At 54.1% G+C, this 28,000-nt stretch overlaps 1 protein-coding gene and 1 long non-coding RNA gene across 4 annotated transcripts in view; one reads left to right on the top strand and one right to left on the bottom strand.

Annotated features, from left to right (window-relative positions):
* GLI2 (GLI family zinc finger 2) overlaps positions 1 to 28,000 on the top strand; it is a 256,037-nt gene that overhangs the window by 173,787 nt on the left and 54,250 nt on the right. For all 3 annotated transcript variants that reach the window (XM_058715539.1, XM_058715541.1, XM_058715540.1), the window contains one exon: positions 18,627 to 18,732. In XM_058715539.1, coding sequence (XP_058571522.1) covers positions 18,627 to 18,732 — 106 coding nt within the window. The remainder of the gene's footprint in view (positions 1 to 18,626; positions 18,733 to 28,000) is intronic.
* LOC131503844 (uncharacterized) lies at positions 3,188 to 6,150 on the bottom strand. Its single transcript, XR_009257646.1, has 2 exons — positions 5,809 to 6,150; positions 3,188 to 3,695 (listed from the first exon to the last, which is right to left on the bottom strand). It is a non-coding gene; the product is annotated as an uncharacterized LOC131503844 (long non-coding RNA).

Raw genomic sequence — 28,000 nt, forward strand, 5'->3', positions numbered from 1 at the left:
ACAGCCACGGACAGTGGGCTCAGCTCTGCTAGTGGTGCCACAAGTGACCAGGAGGATGGATGGAGGCCCCGCTTGCCTTGAGCTCTGGAATGTACTAGGATCTTCTGGAAAGTGAGCGTTTCAGGGACACCAAACAGCATCCTTGCCTGTAGGACACTGAGGTGGTGGGACGCGTTTCCTGTAGATAGAAGCCATTTGTTCCTTCGTTCATTTACTCATTCTTCTTCATCCCTCGAACACTAACCTCTGCCTGCTGCGTGCCAGCCCCGGACCATTCTTCCGTCCAGATGGCCATTCAAACAGGACTCACTCAGATTAAAGGGCGGGACCTGGGCTCCGAGGGCATGTGGATTCCTGGCCCTGTGTGGGTCCTCATGACTTCTGGGTTGGGTTCTTTGACCATCCAGTAGACGCACGTCTGCCTGGGTCCTCCTGGGTGCAGGACCTGGTGTCTGTGGGAGCGTGCGTGAGCAGTGGGGTGGCTGCCGAGGGAAGATTGGGCTGTGACCCAGGACCCGTCTTCCCGGAGGAAGTGCAGCTGTTATCCACACCCCCTTCCCAGTGGAACCCCCGGGAGGGGGGGCTTTTAAAAACGCTAATGTCCTGGAGCCCACCTCAGAGATTCTGTCTCCGATGGTCAGAGCTGGGCTGGGCATTGGCCTTTTAATTCCCTGCCGTTTCTAATATGCTTCCGAGGCCTGTGATCCTCTGAGGTTAAGGAACAGGGGGTTTGGGGAGTGAGGGTCATGCACCCCCTGCATCTGGCTTCTGCCTGGACCTCTGGCCCCATGGGGAGAGGAGAGAGGTCAGCTGGCGGCCCGGGGCAGGGAGGTAGAAGGACGGGAGCGTCTGGGCTGCAGACTTTCCCTCAGCCATTAAAGTTTATCGTTGCCATGGACAGTGATTGAAAAAGGCTTTTTGCAGGACAGAAATGTGAGTAATGAAACTTGCCAGCTGATACCGACACAGGGCACTTATCTCATAAAAATATCCCCCGTGTCAAAAGGTTTCAGTAAATGTGCCTGGAAGTATTAGCAGTCGTTTCTGCCAGCCTCGGGCTCCCCCGGGGCCTGCATGAGGGGCTGTAAAAGGGGGCTCTTAGTTCCTGCAGAGGAGGAGGGAGGAGGGAAGGAAAGAAGAAGGGGAGGGGAATCTCAAACCCGGCCTGCTGCCGGTGGGAAAGTGCGGGTTCTCCCGGCGGCACCCCACCCCCAGTTTAAGCAGTGGGGGCCTGTCCCTTGTGCATCCTCTAGCCGCCAACTTGGAGGGTGGGAGTGCAGCTTACGTGAAGGCAGGGGTGCTGACAGTGAGCCAGGGCACGAGTTTGTGTGATCTCACTGGCTGCTCCCAGTGACCCTATGAGGGAAGGAGGTTACATAGAAGGAAACTGAGGCTCAGAGAGGTTGTCTGACTTCCCCAGGGTCACACGGCTAGTAAGGGGCAGAATCAGGATTAGGAGCCCAGAACTGTCCTCTTTCAGGACACCCAGAGTCTGGAATGAGTTCTCACTCCGGGAGCCCGATCGCTGCCCGAGGTCGAGGCTAATCTGGGCAGGCCTCTGTCTTTCGCACTGTGGCTGCTCGTACACCTGGGCTTGGGTTCAGGCCACAGAAAAGGTTTCCTGCCTGCTTCTGGAAGGCTCTATGGTAGGAACACAGGTTTTCAGGTTAGGCCCAGGCTTCTGTGGCCCCTCTTATTCCACTTGAGACCCAACAGAGAGCTGAACACACTGGATGCTTGTGAATTAGGTGCTGGATGCCTCACTGAGGTCCCCAGGGACTGATGAGGGAGGGGGTGGCACCCCTGTACTGGTCCAAGTTTCTACCCAAGTGGTGAGTACCCAGCTCCTCCTGCCCGCTGCCCTCTCCTGGGCTCTGGTCACCTACCGAGCTCACCGTCGGCCTGGACGGGGCCGTGTCCAGAGGAGGGCTGCTGCTTCTCTCTGAGAAGGCACCCTGTGCTCACCGCGGGCAGAGCCGCCTGCCTGCTCAGCCCCCCGCAGCGGGAGCTAGGTCAGGGCTTTGGGGCTCCCACTGTTTCTCTTTTTTAACTGAAGTACAGTTGACATACAATATTACATTAGTTTCAGGCATACAACATGGAGTTGGACCATTACATACATCGTGACTCACCATAGTTAAGTGTCGTGTCGCCATACATTGTGACCGTATTATTGACTGTGTCCCCTAGGCTGTACTTTTCGTCCCTGTGACTTATTTATTTTATAACCTTTTGATCCCCTTCACTTAGTTGGCCAATCACCCCATCCTGGTCCCGTCCGGAAACCTTCTATGCCTTCCTGGTCCTCCCCTGTTGACCTGTGCGTCTCCTGGTGGCTGGGAGATCCTTGAGACCAGGAACAGGGTATTATCCTTCCCGCATCTCCAGAGCAGAACCTGGGCCCAGTCCCTGAAGGCATGGGCTCTCCGCTGGAGAAGACAGAACTGGGAGCCTGGTGACCCCTAACACCTCCGAGCAGAAGTGGCCTCTCTTGGGTGGGAGTGCAGCTTACGTAGAACCACGGGGAATGTGTTTTCTGCGGCCAGGGACTTCTGGGTCTCCACTTTTCCAGCCAGCTACACTGTAATAAGAAAGCAGTCGTCACGGATAGGCAGGCCGGGAAGGCGGTTAAGCCTCAGACTCTAGAATCACAGGCAAGGGTTCAAAGCCTTCCTTGCCAGGTACTCGCTGTGGGATCTTGAACGAGTTGCATACACTTCGAGTCCCAGTTTTCTCATCTGTAGAGTGGTGTAGGGATGGTGTCCCCCACCCCCGACACACACACACACACATACACATATGGTTGATATGAAGAATAAATAAACATGAATATCAAGTGCACAGAGTTAGGCCTGACATAAGCACTCAAAAAATGCCTGTCATCTTATGTCAGTCCATAGTTACTCTTGGGGCACCTAGGTGGCTCAGTCCGACTCAGTTTTGGCTCAGGTCATGATCCCAGGGTCGTGGGATCGAGGTCCATGTCAGGCTTGCACCGAGCATGGAGCCTGCATAGGGTTCATTCTCTCTCTCTCTCTCTCTCTCTCTCTCTCTCTCTCTCTCTGCAGTTCTCCCCCCAGCCCCCTACCTCTAAAATTAAAAAAAAAAAAAAAAAAAAAGATACTGTTCGAGTTTTTATCACTGGAATGTTGAGCACAGTATTATTACTATGGGAACAATACAGATGTAGAGGTTGGCGCCCTCGTGGGCATTTATTGTTCTTCCTTTGTGCTCTCGGGTTGGGGGCAGCTAGACGGCTGGCTTGGACAGCAAGCTCGTATTCCCATGGGACCCCACACAGGTCATTACATCCGCCCCAACGGCACTGTGAGGTGAGCAGAGGCTGATCATACCGGGACATCAGTCAGCGATGAGGGTGGCCCTTCAGGCTCTGGTCTCGTGGCCTGTTCTCTCAGTTTCTGCTTGGCTTCAGCCTGAGCGGGGCTGGGCATGGGAGCAGGGGTGCCCAGGACCAGCCTGAACACGGAGCACGGACGTGGGTTTCGGGGCGACTCATCCATGCGCACTTGGGTAGAACAAGGAAGTGATGTTCCAACGTCCTTCCAGTTGGCAGTGCTGTGGGAACACCTTCCAGAGTCCCTGCGTGTCAGGGCCCTTATCTTTGAAGCATTTGGTCTGCTCCATCCTGCATGCGTGTGTTCCGTACGTTGTTCACTGAGGGTCCCTCCCAGAACCTGGAAAAGGGAAAATAAGCCAGGGCCCTGGGTTCAGACTCCACATGTTCCAGAACTGTGGGGCAGGAGGGCCCTGTGGCCCATCTAGAAGGCAAAAGAAGGCACCGTGTCTGCTTTCAGGGAGGGAAGGCTCCCCCACCCAGATCTGGCCCCATACCCCTCCCCACTCACAGGCCATGCTTGGCATCTGCCCTGAAGCCGTGGTTTGGGGGAAACCAATGTTATGGGAACAGCTCCTGGCTCTGGCTAGTGCCGCTCCAGCCCGGAGGCAGATTCAGGGTGGGTGGCTTGGTTTGGGAATCTTATTTTGCCCGGAAAGGAAGGGGAATCAGTTACTGGGTAGGGCACTGCGTGGCTTATGGCTGGTGGGACAGACTGTCTGCAAAAGCGAGACGCAGGCAGATGAAAGTTTCAGATGTGTGCCAAAGTTACCCTCCTCCTCTGCCCTTAAGGTGCGTCTCTGGCCCGTTGCAGGAAACGAGGGTGCACTGTTGTCCGTGGCTTGAGCTGAAGGTCTAACCCCCAACCGAGTTGCTGCGAGGGTCCCCCAGCTCTGGTCCCCTGAGTCACCAGAAGCCAGAGGATTGCGGCACGATCGATGTCGTTCTTTCTTGGGAATAAATGCACCCTCCACCTTTTGACGGGCTTGGTGATGAGGGTCCCACACGGAGATCCCCTGGGAGGCACCTCCCAGACTCAGGGAGCCCACCTGATGCTCCCAGACTGGCTGGGCCCTACTGGCCCCTTCCCAAATGTGGCCCTAGCAGCCCCTACTTTAAGTTCTGCTCTCCCTCCCCAGCGGCCCTTCCAGTGGTCACTACGCCGGCCAGCCCGCCTCTGTAGGCTCTGTCTGCACAAGGCTCTGTCCGTTTCTGTGAATTGTCTCTTTCAAAGTGCCGTGTGGAAGGAAAGAGTATGAAACATTCAAGAGCCCTGGAGAAGGCACATGGATTTCATGGCCCCAAATCTGGGGACCTGATGCTCAGGGGCACACAAATACATACATCCATATGTGGCGGGGCTGCTGTTAGCTTGTGCGCATGGGGATCCCAGCTCGTCCCAGGCCACCGGCTCGTCCCACACCCCCGTGAGCAGCAAAGCTTTATGCAATCGCTCGTGATTTAATGACAGCAACAGCTTCTCCACATGGGGTGTGCACAAGGACCAGTCTAGTCGTACATGGGTCTGTCCGTCCCGTTCCCTCAGGGGGGTCCTCGGGATGATCTCTGCAGCTTTCCTGCACTGGGGTTTTTGCATCCAGCTCCCCCGTCCCGACCTCAGCCCCCAAGGGGCATCTGGTCACCCTTGGCCAGGCCTCTCTGCCCCTCCCAGAAGTTTGTCATGCTAACACACAGTTTGGGGTCTCCCGGTGGCCAGAGGCCTGAGGCAGGGTGATTGTAGGACCCTCAGCCACCCCATCCCTTGGCAGGGTTTGCCGAGGTTTGCTGGGGCTCCTCGTCCTAATCAAGGGCTGCGTTTTAATTTATGCAAATGGGGGAGGGATGGTGGCAGGGAGTCACGGACATCCATCACCCCATTTCCCGGCACCAGTCATTCATCAGCGGGGCCTTAAAGATAATACACTTTTTGTTTAAGGCAATTACTTAATCTTGACAAACTCGTGTGTTAAGCAGGGCTATTAGTGGGGCCCGTCATTAATCAGTACAAAACCAGGTGGGTGCTTTTTCTGAACTGCAATCGCTCTTGGGGACCCAGGGTGGGCCCTTTGCCATCGTGACGGCCCTAATTACACCTGCAGCATGCTAACAATGAGCATCCAGCATGTGCTGTGGGGGCGCTGAGCCACGGGCAGGAAAGGGGCCCATTTTTAACGCCAGTCAGCACGTTTTCCAAGCCAGGCAGGATGATCCATGGGGGTTATTAGCAGGCACCAGGAACACAGCTGGGGAAAACAGATAACCCCCCCCCCCTCCCGCGGGGCCCTCCCCCACTTGCCTCCAACTTTACGGATCCCCGGGCGGCACTTAAAAGCTGCTGCGTGAAATACCCCTCCTGCCTTGGGGGTTGCATCCGTGTTTGGAAAGGTCGCCAACGAAGTGGAAATACGGCCCTGTGTCTCCCGGAGTTTGTCGGCTCTGGAACTTCTCCTTACCGGGTCCCACGTGCTCGTCCCTCGTCCGTCACACGCCTGTGGCTCTGATCTCTCTCTCCAGGCAGGGCGAGCGCCAGTAATGCTCTAGGGCTGCAAGGCCATCCGTCTGACCCAGGGGGGCAATGCGTGGGGCAGGATCAGGAGCGTGTTAGGGCTAGGCTGGGCTTTGCACTCCACTCTGCAGGCCGCGGCAGAGCCTGGGGGCTGCCTGTCAGGCAGTCACATCCCTCCTCTGGGTCCCCGTTGCTGGGACGGCACTGGACACACAGAGCAGGGCCATTGCCCCACAGCACCTTGCATGGGACGAATGAGCCCGCCTTGGGTTTGTGGAAGGGCAGCTCTGGTTTCGCCGGCCCGGAGACACATTGCGTGTGGGAGTTGGCCCCTAGATTTTAAACCCTGTTTATTTTAAAGGAAGTAGACTCCATCTGCTTTTAATTCACACACTTAGCTCATCAAAATATTGTTTTGTAAGAGGGTTTTTTTTTGATGTCCAGGAAGCCTTTAGAGTTTCCTCTCTCTCTCTCTCTCTCTCTCTCTCTCTCTCTCTCTCTCTCCCCCTTGTCTTACATAGTCTTACTCTAGGAAACAAGATTCTGGGTCCTGTCATGAGATCATGTTTTCTGCACCTCAGTTTCTCCACCAGCGAAATAAGGGGAAGCGGATTTTCCCAGGGTTTGTGTGCACTGGCCTCTAGTCCTGCCGGGTGGGTCTCCAGTGTCCCTAGTTCAGGGAACTACTGTTTCCAGCAGAGGCAGTGGGCAGCCATGGGCTGGAGTGTGAGGAGGGGTGGGGGAGGTGGCTTGTGCTGGAACCACTGTTGAGTCAGTTGGGTCCAGAACTGCATGGAGCCAGTGCTGCCCAGGGAGCCAGGCTTCTGGAAGTCTTCTACGGTTGGTCCTGCCCCGCCTGACACCCTGCATGGGCTTTGCTTTCTGGGGGACTCTCTTATTTGTTAGGTCTTGGGAGTCCATACACCCACTGGCTTGTTTGAGAATGCCTGCCCAAGCCTGCAGAGAAGGCATTGGGGTAGCGATCCAGGGCAGAATTCAGCGTGGGCCTGCTGCCCTGCTCTGTTCTGCCCTGATGGGTCAGGGGTGTGGAAGGACAACCCTGGGATCAGTTAAATGGATAGAAGGAAGGAGGGAAGGAGGGATGAAAGGAAGGAAAGGAAGGAAGGAGGGGAAGGAATGAGAAAGGGAAGGAAGGAAGAAAGGAAAAGAGGAAAGGAAGGAAGGAGGGGAAGGAATGAGAAAGGGAAGGAAGGAAGGAAGGAAGGAAGGAAGGAAGGAAGGAAGGAAGGAAGGAAGGAAAAGAGGAAAGGAAGGAAGGAGGGGAAGGAATAAGAAAGGGAAGGAAGGAAGGAAGGAAGGAAGGAAGGAAGGAAGGGAAAGAGGAAAGGAAGGAAGGGAAGGAACGAGAAAGGGAAGGAAGGAAGGAAGGAAGGAAGGAAGGAAGGAAGGAAGGAAGGAAGGAAAGAAAGGAAGGAAGGAGGGGAAGGAATGAGAAAGGGAAGGAAGCAAGGAAGGAAGGGAAGGAGGGAGGAAGGGAGGGAAGGAGGAAGGGAAAGAGGAAAGGAAGGAAGGGAAGGAATGAGAAAGGGAAGGAAGGAAGGAAGGAAGGAAGGAAGGAAGGAAGGAAGGAAGGAAGGAAGGAAGGAAGGAAAGGAGGGAGAATAACTGTTAATTGGTTGCTAAGATTCAGAAATGAGGAAGGACTTTTGGAAAGCCACTCTTCACCATATTTTATATATCAGTAAGACTTCTATTTAACCTAGAATTCTGTATAAACAGAGTTTAACAGTGATAAGGCAGCTGCTATCCACACATGTCAAATGTAGCTGGCTCGAACTGAGATTGCTGTAAATGTAAACCCCACAACCAATTTTGAGGAAGCAGTACAAAATAAAGGAATATCAAACATCCTGTTCATAATTTTCATATTGGTTATATATTGACACGATAACATTTTGGATATACTGAGGTCAATGACGTTGTATTATTAAACGTCATCAACTGTATCTTTTTAGAGTTTTTTTTTTCCACGTGGCTACTAAGAAAATTTAAAATAACATATGTGCCCTGCTGCCTATGTCTATTAACCTGAACTGCATTTGAAGGGCACTTAGAGAAGAAACCAGTGGTAAGGATTGTCTTAAAGGAAAGAATCCCTTTGAGTAACAAAGGGGCCATACTGACAGGGGGCTCCCGAGAAGTGGTCCTTAAGAGACCTGCTTCGGGAAGGAATGAAAGCATTTTGTAATTAGCTGTCAAATGCAACAGGAAGGAAGTGTAGAGCCCCAGTTCTCCGAGGTGATTGACCACTCTTCTCAATGCAAATTCTGCCGCATGGTTTTGAATCTCATTGACTGGCTTTAGCAGGCTCTGCCTGAGAGCACTCAGAAAGGAGTGCCTCAGCCAGCCCGGGAAAGCGCCATGCCAGTGCCCGGTGGAGACTGAGTTAGGGTCCCTTGAGAACCACAGCGGAGTGACCACAGGCTCTGTCGATGCTCCCGGGAGGACTAGAAGCAGCAGCGAAACACTGGGCTGGGGAAATCTTTTGCAAGAGCTCTGCACAAGAGGAACCAGATAGTGGGGAAGGAAGCAAGGTGGCAGGTGACACCTTGGGGACCCCTGGGGATCAGGCAGAGGAGTGGTGCAGACACCCTCCTGGAAGGCTAAATGCCACCCCCACCCCCACCCCCGCCATAACAAGTGGGCTTTTCAGGCAGCGACAGGACAACACAGAAGCTGCCAGCCCATGGTTGCTGGTGCTCGTTGGCAGGTGAGTCTGTGAAGGGTGACAAGACCCAGGGGGATGTCTGTGCAGGTGAACCTGAGAAGCAGCGTTGGGTCCACACTGAAGTGCTGACATCTGTCCTGGGGCACAGGCACCAGCTTGTGGGTCACTCTCTTCCCCAACCCCCGGGCTGGATCCGAGCTTTCTGGAGGGTCCCTCAGAGGTCTTCAGGGAAGACTTTCTGAGCCATGGTCTCCCGGGCCTCAAATCTAATGTAGATCTTAGGGGCTTGCATACTACTTGCTTTGGAACAGATTCTGTGGCCGGGACAGTTTTCAAACTTGATCAGGCTCAACCTTCTCTGAGGTCTCTTTTGGTTCTGAGAGTCTCTAATGTGGGACCCCACTCGTGTACCTCGACAGGTGGGCGATCCGTCCCAACCCCCGCGATGGCAGGGCTCTTCCCCAGGGACCTCTGGAGCACCCCAACCCCCCACCGCTTACTGAAGGCACAGGAGGTCTGTGGAGATGGCCACGCGGGCACTCCCGGGGACCTGCTGGGTGCCCAGCCCGGCACATACCCTGGACATGTGTTAGCCTGTTTCTGCTTCCCAGCCTTCCTCTGATGTGGGTCCTGTCACTGCCCTCGTTGTACAGATGGGGAAACCGAGGCACAAGGAGGTTAAGTGAATCAGAGGTGGGATCAGGCTTGGCCACAGTGTGGGCTGTGGCCTGTGGCTCAGGTTCTGTCTGCCTCATGTGGCCTGTTCTCTCATTTTGCCGCCACCCTCTGGGGTGTCTCCGTCAGTGCAAGCGGCTCTAACAAGAATGCCAGGGCCCCGGGGGCTTAAACAACATACCTTTCCTTCTCACAGTTCTGGAGACTTCCCGTGCCCCTTCCCCACTCCCCCACTCCCAAGCGCTCACACTCTCTCTCAAAAATAAGTCAACATTGAAAAAAAAATTAAGGGCACTAATCCCATTCCTGAGGGGTCCACCCTCACGACCTAATCACCTCCCCCAGGCCCCACCTCCAAACCATCAACCTCAGGCGTTAGGATTTCCACATATGAATTTGGGGGTGAGGGGGATAAACATTCAGTCTGTTGCAGGGGGGGCCAGATCCCATGACAGCCCGGGCTCCCGTGCCATGAGGGCCCCGTGGCATTTGGTCAAGCACACCGCCAGCCCTTGGAGTGCGCCTCTCCCCTAGCACCTGCCCACCCCGCCCTTGAGAGCGGCCTCCGGGCACTGCCCTGCGTGGGGTGGCCTGGCCTGGCCCTGGCCCAGCACTTTCCCTCTCTCTTTCCAGCAGCTATTTTGTCACATTCTGTCAAGCAACACCTTCTTGGAAAGGCCAGCCCGCGGCTCGGGGTGGGCGGTGTGCACCGGTGGGTCCGGCCCGGGCCCGGATCCTGTCAAGCTCTGTGTGGGGGCAGGTCTGACTGCGTGAGCAGTGGGGCCTCAGCCTGCCGGACCCCAGCCAGCTTGTGGTGTTGGAATTTCCTGTCTCATTTTAACTCTTCCCCCCCACCCCTTCCCCCTCAGTGAGACAGAACCGCTTTTTAATTGCATGCTGTGGACTGCCATTCAGGATATTATTATTCTTATTAAGTGCTTCCTGTAGGGTGGTGCCTGGGCATCAGGAGGGGCCCCTGCAAGTAGCCTGTCCCGGCTCTTATTATTGGGAATAACAGCGCCGTTTGCACACGTCCTGGAAGTGGACTTGCCCGGCCGCTGAGAATGAGGCTTCACCCTGGACTCGGCTACGGTTTCAGGCCCCCTACCTCCGCGGCTTTGGCCGCTACCTCGTTCCTGCTGGGAGAGGACTTGGCCATCTGAGTCCACACGTCTGAAGGGTTGGCCTTCGAAACTGTGCAAGTTTGCAAGTGACTTGAGGCCACCCCAAGCGAAGACCGGGACGTATGCGTGCCAGGTCCCGTGGCTCCTCCCAGCCCCCCGTGCACCTTCACTGTCTCAGCGTGGAAAAGCAGACGCCGGGCTGCCTCCCTCGTGATGCTCGGGCCCTTTGCAGCCGCTGCTGGTAAATGGGACGGCATGGGGGTCACCGGGGTTTGCCCATCACACGCAGGGCCGTCTCAGTCGTCGGTCATGCTAGGCCTCTGCACATGCGGACGTTCACCAGCTGGTACAATGCATAGCAGGCACGGATACAAGAAATAACTTCTTACTTGCCAGTGCAAGTGGGAACTCTGGAGGTGTAAAAGGTTAACATAGGCCAGTGGTTTTTCAAGCGCGGTCCCCGACGAGCTTTGTGAGCCGCACCTGGGCACTTGTTATAAATGCAGATTCTCAGGCCCTCCCAGCCCCTCTGAGGCCGGAGCTCTGGGGATGAAGCCCCCCCAATGGTATTTGAACAAACCCTACAGGTGATTCTTGGGTCTGAGAAGCACTCATGTTGGTACCTGGTAGCTCTATAGCGTGCCTCTTGTTCTGTGTAACGCATCATTTAGTCCCCGGGAGGACCTCAGAAAGAGGTGTTCCTAATCCTGTATACACAGGAGAGGTCGCATGGCTTGGCTAAGATTCACGTTTGGCACAGCTCTGTGCCCTGGTACGATTGAGTCCTCTGGACTCTGTCCACACTGCCTCCGAGCCTGGGAAACCCATCTTTCTCGCCCTTCCTCCCAGCTCCCCCAGTCTTGGCTGCTAGGGCCCAGCTCCAAAACCGCCTCCTCCAGGGAGGCGTCCTGGCTGCTCTGGGTGTCACAGAAATCTCCTGTCCCCGGCTCCGAGGACACACATGGAGCCTGCTGCACCACGTGGGGTCAAGCTCCCAGCTTTGCAGATGACCCCCACAGAGTACCTTGGGTGCATTCCCTATAGCAGGAATTGTGCTTGTTCTCTGGGGTCTCCGGAACACTCCTGCAGGGTCCTCCTACACTGCCTTTGTGGGGCGGACCTTAGGTGGGCTGGTGGGTCACCAGCGTAACTTTTGTCTCCATCCTCTGGGCTATGTAAGCTCGGGACTGAGAGCCTGCCCTGGGCGGTGGGCAGCTTCCCTAGGGATTCTGGAGAAGGCTGAAGAGCTGCACCCGCTGGGGCTCGAAACCTGTGCAGTTCAAGGCCATATCGGAGGGGTCTGAACAGAGGGGTCTGAACTGCAACCCTAGGCCAAACACACGCCGCTAAGAGAAGGAACATTCCATCTCTTCTCTGGAGTTGGTGCCATCATTTCTGATATCTTCTGGGAAGATTTTGGCTCCAGCATCCCTGAGAAGTGGGCCTGGGGTCTCCACAGGAACAGGAGAGAACACAGAGGCCTTGCGATGAGCCCAGCTTCACTGGCTAAAATGTAGATCATACCCGGACAGGCAGCAAGCTAGTGCCCAGCATCTGCTGAAGGGCTGGCCAGTCTTCCGGAGCCATCTGCACAGAAAATAAAGGTGCCGAACACCGTCCCTTCCCCACACAATTTATCTGTTTTCATTTGGTAGAACGTCTTTCCCATTCCTGTTCGCTGAAGGGTTAAACAATTCAACTGACCAAGTTTGGCCTTCAGAGTGGAATCACGAATAGCATCCTCCCTCTATTGCGATGCGAGGGACCTCCCCGAAGGCTCGCTTGTCCAGGCCATCAATGCCCCCCCACCCCGGCTTCCCAGAGGGGAGAGGTGGGTTTGGTTTCCGAAAGTTGCATCATCAAAGGGGTCCCGTCCTTGGAAACGCCGCCCTTCAGCACATGGGAGATGTCACCTGCCTGGGACGCGATCACACCGTCCTCTGCTTTGGGCTTCCCAGGAGCTGCGTTACGTTACCGCTGCCGCACAGGGTGATGCAGCCAAAGGCACATTTCCCAGTGATGTTCGCTGAACGTGTCAGCCCACGTGCAAGTCCCCTCACCTGTTGTTTTGGTTTGGGTTTGGGTTTTCGTTTTGCCAGCACAGGCACAGACACTAGGGACAGCATCGGTGGGGCACAGTGCGGTTTGGAGTAGCCACTGTGAGGCTCGTACAGATGGACCATGTGGGAATGGGGTGCAGTCAGCAGGGATCCACACGTGGGACGCCTTTCCCGCAGTGCTCCGAAGTCCATGACCCATCCTTTCTGCCCGGCCCCCCTGCATAACGCAGGGAGCACCAAGTTGCCTGAAGTGCACGTGGAGCAGTGGATGCCGCTTCTGAGTTCCTGCCTCGTGCATCTCAGTGTCCCTTACAGCAAGGATCGGGGCCCTTGCTCACATCTCCGCTGAGACTCACAGTGATGAGGGAGGGCACGGCCGCTTACCGAGTTTTGGCAGTGTGCCAGACTCCGCAGACGTGCTGTGCAACAGCCGGGGTGGGTGCCGTTCCCGCTTTACAGGTGAAGACACTGAGGCCCAGGGTGCCTGTCACTTGCTAGCAAATGACAAAACCGGGCCTCACACCCAAGAGCGTCTGGATCTATGGCTCATGTGCCTCTTGCCCTAGTATCCCAAGCTCCTTAGGCCACAGGGACATTTCACCCCCCTCCCCCGCCCCCCCTTGAGACTGTCATTTGACTGACGTGCAGCTCTGGAGCGATTCGGCTTTCAATCTGAGCGTAAAGTGCACTGTGCTGGACTTTAAGCCTGCTCGTCTGCCGATTTCGCTTTCCTCCACATGAGCACCTTCCTGCTCCAAAGACATGGGGTGTCTCTTCCTGCCTGGCTCCTTCTGTTAAGGGGAAAGTGACCTGGTAAATCATCTGCACATTAGTGTGAGTTTGTTTCCGTGACTTTCCCAAGGTCTGTGTGGTTTTAAGAAAAGTAGTGAAACCGTTCCAGTGGGTATTACTCAAGATGCGAGGAATTGTAAGGAGAAGGAACATGATCTGTTAGTCTTTCCCAGGGAATCCCAAGCAGAGTCCCCCATAGGGCAAGAGAAATTTGGAGGCCAGGAAGCCCTTTCTCGGCCCCCTAGAGCCATGCCAAATTGGAATGCTTCCATTTCGGCTTATTAGAGGCCACCTGGGACCCATCAAGTATCTGTGATGCAGCCACAGCCCTGGCCAGCACGGCGACCTTGGGGCATGGGCCAGCTGCCCAAGCAAGATATGGGGACTCACACCCTGCCTTGGCCCCTGGCCTCCCACTCAGGGCCCCAGGGACCGCACTGAGATGCATTTCTCCCTCATTGTAACTCAGACCTGCATTGTGCTAGGACCAGGCCTCCTTCCAGAGACACCTGCTGGCTCCTCCCCTCTGTCAGTGCCAGGGCAATGCAGCTCCTCTCACAGAAACCCTTTGCTTCCCTGGTTCCAGGCCCAGGGTAGCCCAGCCCACATTCTCCGAGCTAATTGCCTCCGTGGTCTTAATGGAAATGACCACAGTAAGTGAAGACCGTGCTAATCCCTAGGGAGTGGACAGTCCAGAGAGCTGGGGGCCCCTAACACATCCAATCTGTTCTGGAAGATGGCTGCTTTCTCCTCTCCAGCCCCTCCAGCTCTGGGCCAGCCTCTCTGGCCCTCTCTGAGCTCAGTCCTCAGGGCAGCACCTCCGTGATATAGCAACAGATGACTTCATCCGAGGAGAATTCCTCCAGCTGCTGGTGCAGCTGCCCGGTCATGTTTCGATGACCCAGTTTTCCTGATTCTGTGTCTGAACCCTCTGCTGACCTGCCCCGTCCTCGCTGGCAGAAATGCACCAGAGTCACAACTAATGGGGCTTCAACTAGAGCTGGGCTCGCAGAGGAGGGTCCTCTTTGCCCCCTTGCATTAGACCAAGGACACTGCCGATGCAAGACAACCTTCACCCCCAGGACCACCAGCCGAGCAGCACTTGGCTTTTAGACCTCAGCACAGAAAAATTCTGGGTTTCGGTATAAAAGCCCTCACACCACCGTCGCAGCTTCCCAGACTGGCCGTCTTTCCGTGTAGGATCAAAAACAAATGTGCGTTTTCTTCAGACGGGGTGGGGTGAGCCGTAGAAAATTCAATCTTAGAGTTTCTTCCCCAGAAACTTAAAAAGAGAGCCATGTCTTTGAAATGACATATGGTGTGGTGTGTGTGTGTGTGTGTGTGTGTGTGTGTGTGTGTGTGTCTCCCCATCGGAAGGACATGGTTTAGTTTGGATTTTTTTTTTTTTTAAGTTAAAAAAAGTGCCCACAATGAAAACAATGTGGAAGGATCTCGTTCAGTATGTCCCTCGGAGGCAGCTCTCACTCTCTGCGTGTGTCTTCGTGTTCCTTGGGTGCTGCTCACGGCCTCTGGCCCGAGTGATTTCTCCCGAGTCCAGAATGGAATTTCTCCTGCAGCCCGGGTGAGGGGCTCTGAGCAAAGCCTTCACTTCTGAATGAGGGGCGCATGGGGACAGTCCATGCCGGTCTGAAAGGGTCCTGAGACCTCAGATGGGCTGAATCAGCCTTCATCCCGTGGGTTGCCTCGTGTGCACAGCTGGCCCCAGAGACAGCTGGCTGGGGCAGTGGTCCTACCCGTGGGCTCAGGTGACTGGACCCGGGGCTGGTGGGCTGAGTGCCTCTCAAAGGGTTACTGGTCCCTAATAGTGAGTTGTATGGATAGGGCCACAGCAATGAAGCAGTGTCTGTACCCCGAGCTCCTTCTGTGTCCTGCTCAGGGATCCCTCCTCAAGCCTCAATGTGTCACTGGTTGGAACAAGCATGGCTCTTACTCCGGGTTCACAAACAGCAGGATTGTCCTGGTAGGAAGGAACTTAACCCATCTAATTCCTACTGTACAAATGGGAACCGTAATGCCCAGAGAGGAGACACGATTTCCCCAATGTCCCATGGCCTGGCCCGCAGTCCCGATTTAAGAGAAAGCCACATCCAGCCGTAAACCTCCACAGCCTGCACCCCAGTGATCGGGCAGAAAGAGAGCAGCCCCAGCTGCAGCAGAGCTCTGTGTCTTATGTCTCTTCCCAGAAGCCCCAGGGTCCTCCTTCCCATCACACACACACACACACACACACACACACACACACACACACAGCAGCTGGCTTCAGCCTTGGCCCCACCTCCATTTCATGTTCACCTGGTAAACTACTATGAGCACTTCATTTCTGCAGATTTTATAGCTCTTTAGACCCGGGTGAAGTTGCATTAACCCTGAGCAGAACACTCCTAGATGGTGAGGTGGAGGGGAAGGTCTGGGCTCTGAGAGCATTAGGGGACCGCCTTCCGCTTCTGCAGGTGGCAGGATGAGGGAGGAAAGGAGCACACCCGGGTTTTGCAGGGTGGGGGTGGAGGGGGTGGCCGGTGGGAGGACTGGAGATTCTGGGGTAAATACAGCCTGGGGTACAGTGAAGACCAGGAATTGGTATCTGCAAAGTACTGAGAGCAGGGCCCAGTGCTGCATGAGCATTTGTTAAATATAATATGTACTCAAGGTGGGACCAGGAGAAGCCCCGGGATCACCCTCCCACCCAGCAACTGCCTCTGGCCATTCATTGTGTCTGAGCAGAGGGAAAAGCCCTCGACCAGCTGTCCAGCTGCCTTGGATTCTTTTCCGGGTTCGGTTGTTTACTATCCTTGTGACTTTGAGCGGAAGTGACCCCTTGCCTCCCATTTCCACATCTGTGAAATGGGCATAGCAGCCTATCCTGGCTGCCTCAGGGGGCTTTTCTGTATGCAGGGAAACATTCAGAAACACACAGGAGCAAAGTACTTTTATTTTATTACCAATACTATACTCTGGTCTGCCTGGCCACATTTAAAATAAAGAAACTTACAAAAAGCAAAAGGCCCTTTCCTGAACATCCGGGGAAGCGAACATGGCTTCCGTGTTCCGGGTCCCTGGGGGTTCAGGGAAGGCTGTCTCATCTCCCAGTCTGTAAGCAGGCCGGCACTGACCCCTCCGCCCTCCCCAGGTTTGCGGGGAGCTCTGAGCAACTTGTCCGACACTGCACAGCTAGTAAAATAGTGTGTTCATAGTGGATCAGGGACTGTGGGGCTCCAAATGTTAGTGAGAATTGTCATCGGCAGTAGTATCATTTATGGAATGTTTCCTGTATGCACAGGCACAGGGCTAAGCACGGCCCCTGCAGGAACCTTTTATGTTCATAGCAACCATAAAGGAGGTTACTGTTACCCATTCTCAGAAGAACAAATGGTGACTCAGAGAAGGAGAGAAGCTCGCTTGATATCACGCAGCTGGTGAGCACCTGGTTTGCGCTCTGGATCTCTGACTCCCAGGGGCTCTGGCATCCTGTTACTGCCACCAGAGTCACACCCGGGGTCCAGCCTCACCTCTCAGGGGACGTGGACTGGCCTAAGGGAACAGCATGGTCGCTCCAGCAATCTCCAGCCCCGGAAGTGAGGGCCCGACCCAGAGGGATGGGACCCCACGTCTGGTGTCCTGTCTGATGGCCATGTCCCCTCTGAGGCCAAGATTTGTGGAGTCTGTGTTTGGCAAATTGATTTCATCAGGGTGAGAAGATTTGCTTTCTTTGTTCCCAGTCCCCATGAAAGGTGTCAGGATTGGGGGATGATGAGGATAAATTTGATTATGTAAAAATTCAGGTTAAAATTTCAGGAGAGAAGTTTTATTTTAGGAATCCATGGGGTTCGTGGGGTGCCTGGCTGGCTTAGGCAGTAGAGCACACGACTCTTGATCTCACGGTTGTGAGTTCGAGCCCCAACATTGGGTGTAGAGATTACTTAAAAATTAAAAGAAAATCTTAAAGAAAAGAATTCATGGTTTCAACCCAACATCCATCAACAAATGAATGACAACCACATGGGGTACATCCATGCGATGGAATAGCATTCAGCCCTGAAAAAGGAAATCCTGACACCTGCTACACCAGAGGAACCTTGAGGACATTATACTAAGTGACCTAAGCCAGACAGAAAAGGACACATGCTGTAGGATTCCTTCTACTCCTATGAGGCATGTGGAGTAGTCAGATCATAGAAGACGGGAAGGAGAAGATGGCTGCCAGGGGCTGGCGGGGAGGGAGAATGGTGAGTTAGTCTTTAATGGGAACAGGGTCTCCGCTGGGGAAGATGGAAATGTTCTGGAAATGGATGGTGGGCATCCAGCAATTTGAATGTATGAATGCCACTGAGCTGGACACGTAAAAATGGGTCAAAGGGTAAATATTATGTTACATATGCTTGACCACCACGAAAAGAGAACTCATAGTGCTTATAGTACAGTACCAGAATGCATTTGCACAGAAACTGTTAGCAGAGTTATGCATATATATTCATTACCGTGGGCTGGGCAGTCAGCTGGCTTGTACGCGTATAAAACAAACCCATCCCCATTTCTTGCATAGATTCGGCGATCCAGACTCAACACTCCCACTAGCCCATGGCCTTCAGCCTAAAAACTGACTGAGAAATCTCCCCTTCTTAGCCCTTTTCCCGGTCTACCTACTTTTTAAAGAGGCTTGTTTTCCTAAAGCCTATAATTATGTTTGCCTCCAGGGTACCCAGGAATTTTTTTTTTTTTTAAGTAAGCAAAGAGCATCCTACAATTATCATGATGATTTGTTGAGGGCAGGCCAAGTGCAGACACAACCCTGGAAGCGATGTTCACGTGTTGGTGTTTGCGTCTTGGAGGCACCCACCAGCTCACTTGGGGTCAGTAATTAATACGAAGAGCTGGAGAATTAACAGGCCCACGTAGGTGTCCACTCTTTGCCGCCAGCAGGACGGGGGAGGCGGCTCGGTGGGATTGCGCCTTCCTGAGGCTGGCCGCAGCCGGGAGCGGGGCCCCGGCTTCACAGATGGTTCTAGGTAAACATTTCCAGCCAGGGTGACTGCAGCATCCGGATGCCGTCACCCGGGGCTGCCGGAGCCACACGCAGCCGAGGCCGAGATGGGCAGCAGCCCGTCGGCTCTGTCAGCCCTGATTTGTGGCTGAGCCTTAATCTCCCCGAGTTCAAAGAGCGCTTAGCTGCTTGTCTTTGTCAAGAGCGCGGTTGGGGATCTTTTATGTGAAAGATGTAGGATTCTCGGGCTGACTTTGATTATTTATTCATCCCCCTCCGTGGGTGTGTGATAGCCAGGGCACCGCGGAGCCCCCTGTCCTGGCTACTCTTGCTCTGAAATTCATTGAGCTTTAAAGCCCTTTGAAAATTGCTGTTTGAGGGAGGGGAAAAGTTTTTGAAGGCCTGTTTCTCTCTCCCACTCCACAGTGCCACAACACCTTTTGCCACCGTTTCATGCTCCCTTACCGATTGACATGAGACACCAGGAGGGAAGGTACCATTATGAGCCCCACTCTGTCCACGGCGTGCACGGGTAAGTTCTGCCCTCCACCCTCCAACCCAGCATGTTGTCACCTGTCACCCTGGAGGCCAGCAGCCTCAGCCACCTGTCATGCCTCCGTCTGTCTTTCTGGATTTCCTGATCTGCACTGTCCTGAGCTGATGGTCACCTCTGCCACACGGGAGGGCGATGAGCCGGGACCCTGCGCACATGTGTTGGTGGGATCCCTCTGGGTCCCTGAGAAGGAAGCCCTGCTTGGCTCACATGTCACCACCTCCAAGGCTGCAGGCTGTCCCAGTGTACCCATAGCACCTTGAGGCTCTGTGTGCACCCACGCAGTGGGAACCCCCTCCAGGCCAGAGGTCCTTCATAAGTACCGGGACCTTAGTTATATGCTGTCATAGGATAATACTTCATAGCACCCTTTTTTACACGTCTCAGTTTAGAATATTATAGAGTCACCCTGATGATAAGGACAAGCTCCATGTTATACTTTGGGGCCTGTTCCCTCTCCCTGCTCTGAGATCCCCGGTAGAAGGGGCCTCACCCAGTGCTGTCTCGCTAAACCTAATCCTGCCCCTCTTTATTCCCACCTGAGTCTTCGAAGCCACCAAGTTTTCTTGGTCTTTGCGATTCAAAGACTCAGCCCGGTGCTGCCGCATCCATTCTGCTTTCAGAGGAGACGCTGGAACCTTCTCCCTACCCCCACATCTCTGCTGCTCCTCACACCTGTCTTGGAGGGAGCCTATTGCAAAGGGCCAACCGGCCCCGGGGCCCCTCTAGACCCAGCTACCTCACCCGTCCATGCCAAGTCGCTGTTCACAGTCCTAGGACACACAGCCCTGCCACAGTTCCCCATGCCCGGAATGCGCCCTCCTCCTGGGGCTCTGGGATCCCCCACACCGAGTGGGGGCCCTTCCCACGGGATCATCTGTTTTCACACCTACCCCCGCCCCCAGCAGGCTCTGAGCTTCCGTCTCATTGCCCCATTGCCAGTGGCCTATACGTAACAGGTGCTTGATCAATGTTTGCTGAGTGAGAGCACTCCCCACCCACCCACCCACCCACTGAAGACAAACCCTACTTCCTGCCTCTCCCAGCTCCTGTCTGAGTGAAGTCAGTGAATTCTTGCTGAGCCCGCCCCATCTTCAAAGCAAGCACTGTACCTGATCAGGAGGCCGGAGACTAAGAAGGTCCCAGCCCTCAGGCGGCTCCTGTTTCTGGGCACCTATTGTTGCCTCCCCAAGGCAGAGCCAATCTGGGACTTTTCTTTTCTTTAACATATCTTTTACTTTGAAATAATTTCAGACATGTGAAAATAGTTGCAAAAATAGTACAAAGATTTCCATTATCCCCTCCACTGTTCACATCTTACGTGACCAAAAAGACTGATATAGTGTCATTGACTAACTTGTAAATCTTACCCACATTTCCTCAGTTTCCCTACTAATTTCTTTTTTTTTTCCTGCTCAGGATCCAGCCTTTGCATTTAGCAGTCAAACCTCCTTCAATCTGAGATAGTGGCTTAGTTTCTCTTGTCTTTCATGACCTTGACCCTCTCGAAGAGGACAGGCCAGTACAAAATGCGCAGATGTCCTCGATTTGGGACACTTGCGTGAAAGTTGCCTCATGATTAAATTCAGAATAGGGGCACTTGGGTGGCTCAGTCGGTTAAGCATCCGACTCTTGGTTTCAGCTCAGGTCATGATCTCACGGTTCCGTGAGTTCGAGCTGGGCATCAGGCTTTGTGCTGACATTGTAGAGTCTGCTTGGGATTCTCTCTCTCCCTCTCTCTCTCTGCCCCTCCTGAGCTCATGCTTTCTTTGTCTCTCTCAAAAATGAATAAATAAACTTAAAAAAAATCCAGAATAAGCATTTTGGGGTATAATACCTTAAAAGTGGTTCGGTGCTCCTTCCTAGTACATCATGCCATGCACATGATGGCAATACTTCTCGTCACGGGAGATGTTAATTTTTCTCATCACTGGAGATCACTTAGTTAACGTGAGGTCTGCTGGGTTTCTCTACTTTAAAGCTGGTCCTTTTGTAAGTAATAAGTATCTTGGGCGGGTGATGCTTGGATAATATGTAAATATCCTGTGTCTCATCATATCTTCACCCACTAACTTTAACATCCATGGACAGTTCTCAACAGAAACTAATTACTAGTGTTTGCCAAATGGTGATTTTCTATTTCCATCATTCCTTCCACGTTTATCACCTGGAATTCTCCTGTAAGAAATAGTCCCTTCTCCCCTGTGTCTTTCTTTCTTTGGCTATTTACTTACACCAAATAAATGCCTAGATAGTCGTGTTACTCTGAGGTATATTCTGTTGTGGTCATTATTTTTGTGTGGTTGCAGCGACCACAGATTTGGACTTTGGGAGTCCCCTAGAGTCGTCTCCCGGGTCTTTCAAATACTGGAAATTTCTCATTTCGTGGCAGCGCGTGTCGCCGGTTCTCACTTGACTAGGGCCTGTTGCTGGTCCAGCTGGTAGGTGATGGGGCCCTTGCAGCCCTCTGCCCACCTCCCAGCCCCTCCAGCCGCAGGGGCTGAGACTACAGCTCTGGCGGCTAGCTTATGGGGGATGCACACATTTGGAGCTAGTGAATCAACCGAAAATTGCTCAGTCGATAGCATCTGAGAAGGAGAATCAAGGAAGCTGAGTCCCTATTTGGGAGGGGATTGGAGTTGCTGACTTTCTGCTCTTGAGAAATACTGGGGCTCGTTCAGTGACACAGATCCTCGGAAAGCAGACCCACAGGGAAGTGTCCCCTGCAAGGGACCCGGTGCTGGTCAGAGACATGGGTGGTGCCGGTGGCTCCTTGGAGGCACAGCCCACGCAGGATTGCAGCACCGTGAGGTGACTATCTTGGCTCACATGTCCGCACAAACCTGGCGACCACAGCAGAGCTATAATAAGACCCCACCATTGACGACTGGCATTTCTCATAATAATTCCGACCTACTAAACAGGCTCTGTTATAAATATTTCATGTTCTCATCCCTCTTAATCCTCTCAACAGCCCTGTAAGACAGGCATTTCATACCATCCCATTTTACAGAAGAAACTGAGGCAGCACAGAGAGGTTAAATAACTAACCACCAGGGTCACCCGCTTAGGGAGTGGGAGAGTTAGAAATCTAATTACCACCTCCTGACCCCAGGCCCTCAGCTGCACGCTGGGCTCTCTCCTGGGAGCACATAGATAAGCCCTGGTCTCCTGGACAGGCCCAGCTGATTCCTTCTTGAAAGCACATAGAGCCCTTTGTTAGGGCACCACCCCCTCAGTCAGTGGTTCCCCAAACCTCTGGACCCACAGTATCAGCATCCTCTGTTAGGAATACGGATTCTCAGGCCCTAGGCCAGACTGCTGAGTCAGAGACTGGGGTAGGGCTCATGTTTGGGTTTAACATGCCCCCAAGCGATGCTTCTATGGGCCTCCCATCACTGAATGGGGGAGCCCTGAGGGAGCCCTCAGTGCTGTCCCCCTGGGGCTGATGGAGATCTAAGAGATGGTCCCTGAGTCTTCTCCAGGCTTTGTCATTCACCAGCCTTGGGTTGGACACCAGTCATGTCCCCTCTCTGGGCCTGCTTCCTTCCCGGCCAGTGAAGGGCGCGGCATGGGCAGAACACCGGTAGAAGCAGAAAGCCTTAGTGGCAGGCAGCTGGGGAGGTCTGGCCAGGTCAGTGGGCCTGTGGAAATGGCCTTGTCACTCACTGGCCCAGATGACTCTTTCACCAGACTTGATACCTGAGAGGCAGTGAATTAGTCTCCTGTTGCTGCTATAACAGCTTACCCAGTGGCACAACACGATACTAACTTATTCTCAGATAGTTCTGGAGGCCAGAAGTCTAAAGTAAATCAAGGTATTGGTAGGGCTGGTTCCTTCTGGAGACTCCAGAGGAGAATCTAGCTTCTTGACTTTCATAGTTTCTGAAGGCTCCCCGTGATCCTTAGCCGGTGACCCTTGCCTCTTGTCACATTGCCTTTTCTCCCCTGCTTCTGTCCTCACATTCTCTTCCTCTTCTATAATACTCTTCTCTCTCTGCCTCTCTTATAAAGATGCCAGTGAGGGCTTTTAGGGTCCCCCCCCCCCAGGTAATCCAAGATAACCTTCCTGTCTCAAGATCCTTAATTCTATAACATCTGCAAAGTCCTTTTTTCCCCTAGAAGGTCACAGTCACAGATGCCAGGGATTAGGGCCTGAATGTCTCTTGGGCTTATTTGGATCCCCAAACCCCCGTGGCCAGTATGGCATCACCCAGGAGAATATAACAAAAGGCGTCAGCCGTGTGTGCAGGGCCTCCGGGAGGCCAGGGTCTGCCAGGGAGGGAGTCAGGTATGCTATATCGGTTTCACCTTCCCCACTGCCCTGTGAGATGCAGCTGGTGAGCTTCAGAGGGGGGCATCGACTTCTTGCCAGTCGGCCCTGCGAGGTGGGCATGCTGTCCCCCTTCCCCAGCTAGGGAGGGGCTCTCCTGGTTACGACCCCAGTGACGGGCAGAAGCGCTGTGTTCCCAAAGCCCCGTGCCCTGCCAGGATGCGCTTTCGAGGGCTCCACATAATCCTCGGGACGGTCGGTCCCCACCCGGCCACACGGGGACACTGGCCAGTACTTTAGGGCTGGCCTGGGGCCCTGGGAAGTCCACCCCTTCCCTCTCCCCCACCGCTGCCTCAGGTGGGAAACAGGACGACGCCTACACGAAAAAAACGGCCCCGGTGGCTCTGGCTTCTGTGATTAATGCGGTTGGAGCCTGGGGGAGCGCCCGATCCATCAAGCCCCTGCGGTAGCCCACGCCGCCTCTGCGGCGCTAAATGTGTCTAATTACACAAACGTTGCGCAGCAAATGAGGTGCGGTGTCGTCTCTTGTCTGCGGGTGGGGGCCTCCGCCTACGGCTCCGCGCCGGGGCCGCTGCCCATTGGCTGTCCTGGGCCCCACAGTCCGGTGATTGGGCGCCTCGGGCGCACGCGCCCCGGGGACAGTGCTCCACCGCGCGTGCGCCGAACGTCCTCCCGCTAGACCAGGGAAGTGCTCTGCCACCGACCCTGCCAGCCCACCTGGCCTTGAACCCCAGCGCTGAACTCAGCCGACCAATCCGAATGGATTAACCTGAGTTTCTCCTTCCCTAATAGGCCATAATAATAGCACTTGCCCCACCTGAGGAGTTGTTTTGAGAATGAAATGGGGTCATATAAGTAAAACAGGCATTCAGTGGATGTTAACGGTGAATAGTCTCACAGTTGCTATGTCCGTTTGCTTATTGGAGGGTGGGGGGTGTCATTGCAGGCCGAGGGACCTTGTGGCGGAGGTAGGCCATGACATGACCTTCAAAGAGGATTCTGTTTGGTGGCCGTGACATAAGAAGGTGGAAAATAGGACTGAAGAAGTACCACTGGGGATGGAGAGGCATGGGGCCTTTTTTTCTCCCAGTTGAAAGTCTTTGGACTTTATCCCCTTGGCAACCAGGAGTGAGAGGGAAGGGTCAGATTTATTTCCAGGGTGCCTGTAGGAGCAGCTAGGGGATGGAGAGGAGAAGTGGGGGAACCCGGCAAAGGGACCTGCCAGAGCCTGTCATCGTGTCCCAGGCAGATGAGGAGCAGGGTCCAGGCTGACTGTCCTCCACTCCAACAGGCGGCTACAGAGGGAAGAGTGGGGTATAGGGTTCAGTGTGTGGAAACCCAGCCTGCACAGCCCAGCTGGACGGCCTCCTCCTCGATGCCTGCCCCCCACCCTGACACAGCCAACGTTCCCTGTCCCCTGGAGGTGCAAACCCACAGCAGGACTTGCACAGCTCCCTAATGCTCAAGTGGTTCTAGAAGAGTACCTGGCACTGTCAGTGGACTCTGTGGGCAGCATTTCTTTTCTTTTCTTCTTTTTAATGTTTATTTACTCTTGAGACAGAGAGAGACAGAGCATGAGTGGGGGAGGGGCAAAGAGAGAGGGAGACACAGCATCTGAAGCAGGCTCCAGGCTCTGAGCTGTCAGCACAGAGCCCAAAGCAGGGCTCAAATTCACAAACTGTGAGATCAGGACTTGAGCCTAAGTTGAAAGCTTAACGGACTGAGCCACCCAGGTGCCCCTTGGGGCAACATGTCTTATCTGTATAAACCACAAGTGGTGCGGAGATAAATGGGCAGGGGGGTTGTTTCTGCTGGTCAGGTGGGGTTCTCTTGTGACCTCCCCCTGACTTCCCCTTGGGAATATGATCCTGAGTGCCTGAGAGTCCATTCTTGAGAGCAAGAAGAAAAGGCCGGCCAATCAGTGGGGGCAAACATTGCCTGTAGACTTTCCATAGCCTTGTGACTGCTGGTGGGAAACGGGGGGGGGGGGGCTCTTTGGATCCCCTCCTGGCCCTTGCCCTTGGAAACAGGCTTGCTAGGTGTAGTGGGGACAGAGGCTGAGGCATGGCATGCAGGGCCCCCAGCTGGAGCTCCCCATTTGCCCCGTGTAAGCAGTCACACAAGCAGGAGTGTGGGAATCAGTGGGCCAGGATCAACCCGTGCCCTGTCATGGAAGGGGTCAACCTTCCACTCCCCGTGTGGCTTACGGGGTCCTTCTCATCCCAGCCCAGCCATGGGGCGTCAGAGAGGACCGATTCCAGCTGCTTCCAGCCCAGGAGGGTACGCAGAGACCATCTCATCCTGCAGTTCTCAAACCTGGCTGCGAATCTGAACTCGGGTCTGTCTTAAAGATGCACATTATTAGGCCCAAGCCTAGAAGTTCTGGTTCTTTTGGGCTAAAATGGGGACCGGGAATCTGTTTACAGACACCCACAGGCCAGCACTTGGGGACCGCCGCGAGCCACTCTGCTTATTTTATACCCAAGAAAACAGGCCCAGGGCTGTGTGTTGGCTTTCCAGAGTCCTAGAATCAGCAGGCTGTAGGCCTTTCCCTCTCAGTGATAACGGGTCCAAAGTACGAGGTGTTAAAAATCCCCCGGTTCCTTTTTATCACCCATTCACAGATGCAGTCCCCATAAGTTGACCTAAATCTGTGCACGTTCTTGGCTTGCAGAAGGGGGTGAGCTTCTGGAACGAGGGCCGCTACATCTTCCCAACCATGAGAAGGACGGTCCCTTTCTCTCTCCTCGTGCCTGATTCCATACCTGACCTTTGACATCCGTGGTGATGGCTGAACCTGCAGCACCGGCCTAGGTTCTAGAGCTGACCACCACTAGTCACTGCCATCAGGGCCACTTGATCCTGAGCTGTAGTTGGTGAGCAGGGTTCCAGCGGTCACAGCCCAAGGCCACCCGTATAGACAAGGAGAGAGGAGGGGGGCGGTCTTGCTAGGGACAGATGGCTCTGGGGCTTTAGCTATCAATTCATGTGAAGTCAGCATGAGGGCCCAGGTAGTTTGAGAAAAGAGGAAACGCCAGCTGGTGGGTGCAAGGGCCTGTGCCTTCCACCATCATCTGCACACTTTGTCACACGTGCAAATTATCCAGAGACCCCTTGAGAGAGCTGTTAAGGATGTCTGAACCCACCTCGTCCTGGTGCCTGCATATTAATGGGCATGTTTAAGCCCCTCTGTTGGTGTACTTCACAACGTAGTTGCTTTGCTGTTGCTGGCCAAGCTCCTGAACTTTCTATTCTGGAGGGATTTGAAGATGGCTTTTTCCAAGGTCAGTGTTCCATAAAGACTGCACCAGCTCGTCGTGAGATTAATAAACATGCAAACCTGCTTTGTTTGGGGCCCCTGACAGCCCTGTCCTCAGCCCGCCTCGAGGCAGTAATATTTTCTGGTTGGTTCACGGTTCACCAGGTTCACCAGGTTCACGGTTCACAGAGGACTGGCTTTGTGTTTCGCAAAGAACGTTCTCTTCCCTCAGCAAATGTGCGCACTTCTTTTCAGAGATTCGTGGAAGCAAGGAAGAGACTTTGGGAGGGCATATCTGCCTGGCTTCCGGGCTGAGATGCTGGGTGCGTCCACAGTTGCCCACCAGAGGCCTCGTCCTCCTCTTCACTGGGGTCCAAGTTGTCCTTTTATCTCTAGGGAGCGCTCCTTAAAACCCGCTGTAACCGACCACTTCCTCCTCAGAGCAATGGGATGGCAGGTAGACGCAGAGCCCAGACAACTGTGGAGCTGGCCTCCCCTCATGGCTATCTGAGGGCCGAGTGGCTAATAAATGTGAAGCCTTGGCTCAAGGTGATGTGAGTGACCCTTAGAGACCCCTCTGGGCAGCAGGTCACTGGGGGCAGGCTGAGTGAGGTGCAGGGTCCAGCCCTCTGGATTTAACTGTCACCTGCTCCCTACAAGGAAAGCAACATTGTCACATTTGCTTGCTAAGTGGAGAAACTGAGGCACAGTGAGGTTGACCACTTTCTCTAGTGACATCCTCCTAGTAAGTAGCAAAGCTAGGACTGGAACCCGGGCAGTTTGACCCTAGAGGCCCCCTCTCTGCATGGACCTTTCTGCTAAAGACTCTCCCGGCTCTGAGAGCTTCAGATTCCCAGCTCCAGGAACGGGCTCTGTGGTGTGGGACAGACAGCTCATTTATAATGGAATCTGGCCTGTAAAAGTTTAATGAGGAGCGTGTCTGATAAGCCAGCCTGCTCTTTGATCTTTGCTGAACGCTGGCCCCTCGCAGAAGAGGAGCTGCCTGGCTCTGGGCTTTGGAGAGAGCCTGTGCCGTCAGCCCAGGGCAGGAGGGGCCCGGGAGTGAAAGGCATCTTGATGTGCAGAAAGGAGGCGGGTCTGCACTGGGGGAGGGCATATGCAAAGCAGGCATAGGGAAGGGCTTCCTGGTGGGAAAGTCCTGCAGGGTTGAGAGGTGGTCTTTCTGGTTCTCCTGTCCCACTGGGCCACCATCCTCTTGAGCATTGCACACCCTACAGCCCCAGGATTTGCGCAGGATAGGGTGGGGCCAGGGTTCAAATCCTGCCTATGCCACTTATACCCTTTATGTCTTTGGTCTGGCTGTTTAACTCTGTGAGCCTTGGTTTCCCCATCTCTAAAGTGGGGATCCAGGGACCCCTGGATGGCTCAGTCTGTTAAGCCTCCGACTTCGGCTTAAGTCATGATCTCACAGCTCGTGAGAGCCCCACATCGGGCCCTGTGCTAACAGCCTAGAGCTTGCTTCGGTTTCCGTCTCCTTCTGTCTCTGCCCCTCCCCCACGCTCACTCTGTCTAGATAAATAAATAAATAAATAAATAAATAAATAAATAAATAAAATGGGGATACAACAGCATCCCATGGGGTGGGCTTGAGGATTAGGTGGGTGGGTGTACGTAAAGCACATAGAACAGCCCCTGGTACATCGTGAGCTCCGGACAATGATTTGCCCTTTTCA

This window comes from Neofelis nebulosa, chromosome 2, assembly GCF_028018385.1.
Source record: "Neofelis nebulosa isolate mNeoNeb1 chromosome 2, mNeoNeb1.pri, whole genome shotgun sequence".
Classification (NCBI taxonomy): Eukaryota; Metazoa; Chordata; class Mammalia; order Carnivora; family Felidae; genus Neofelis; species Neofelis nebulosa.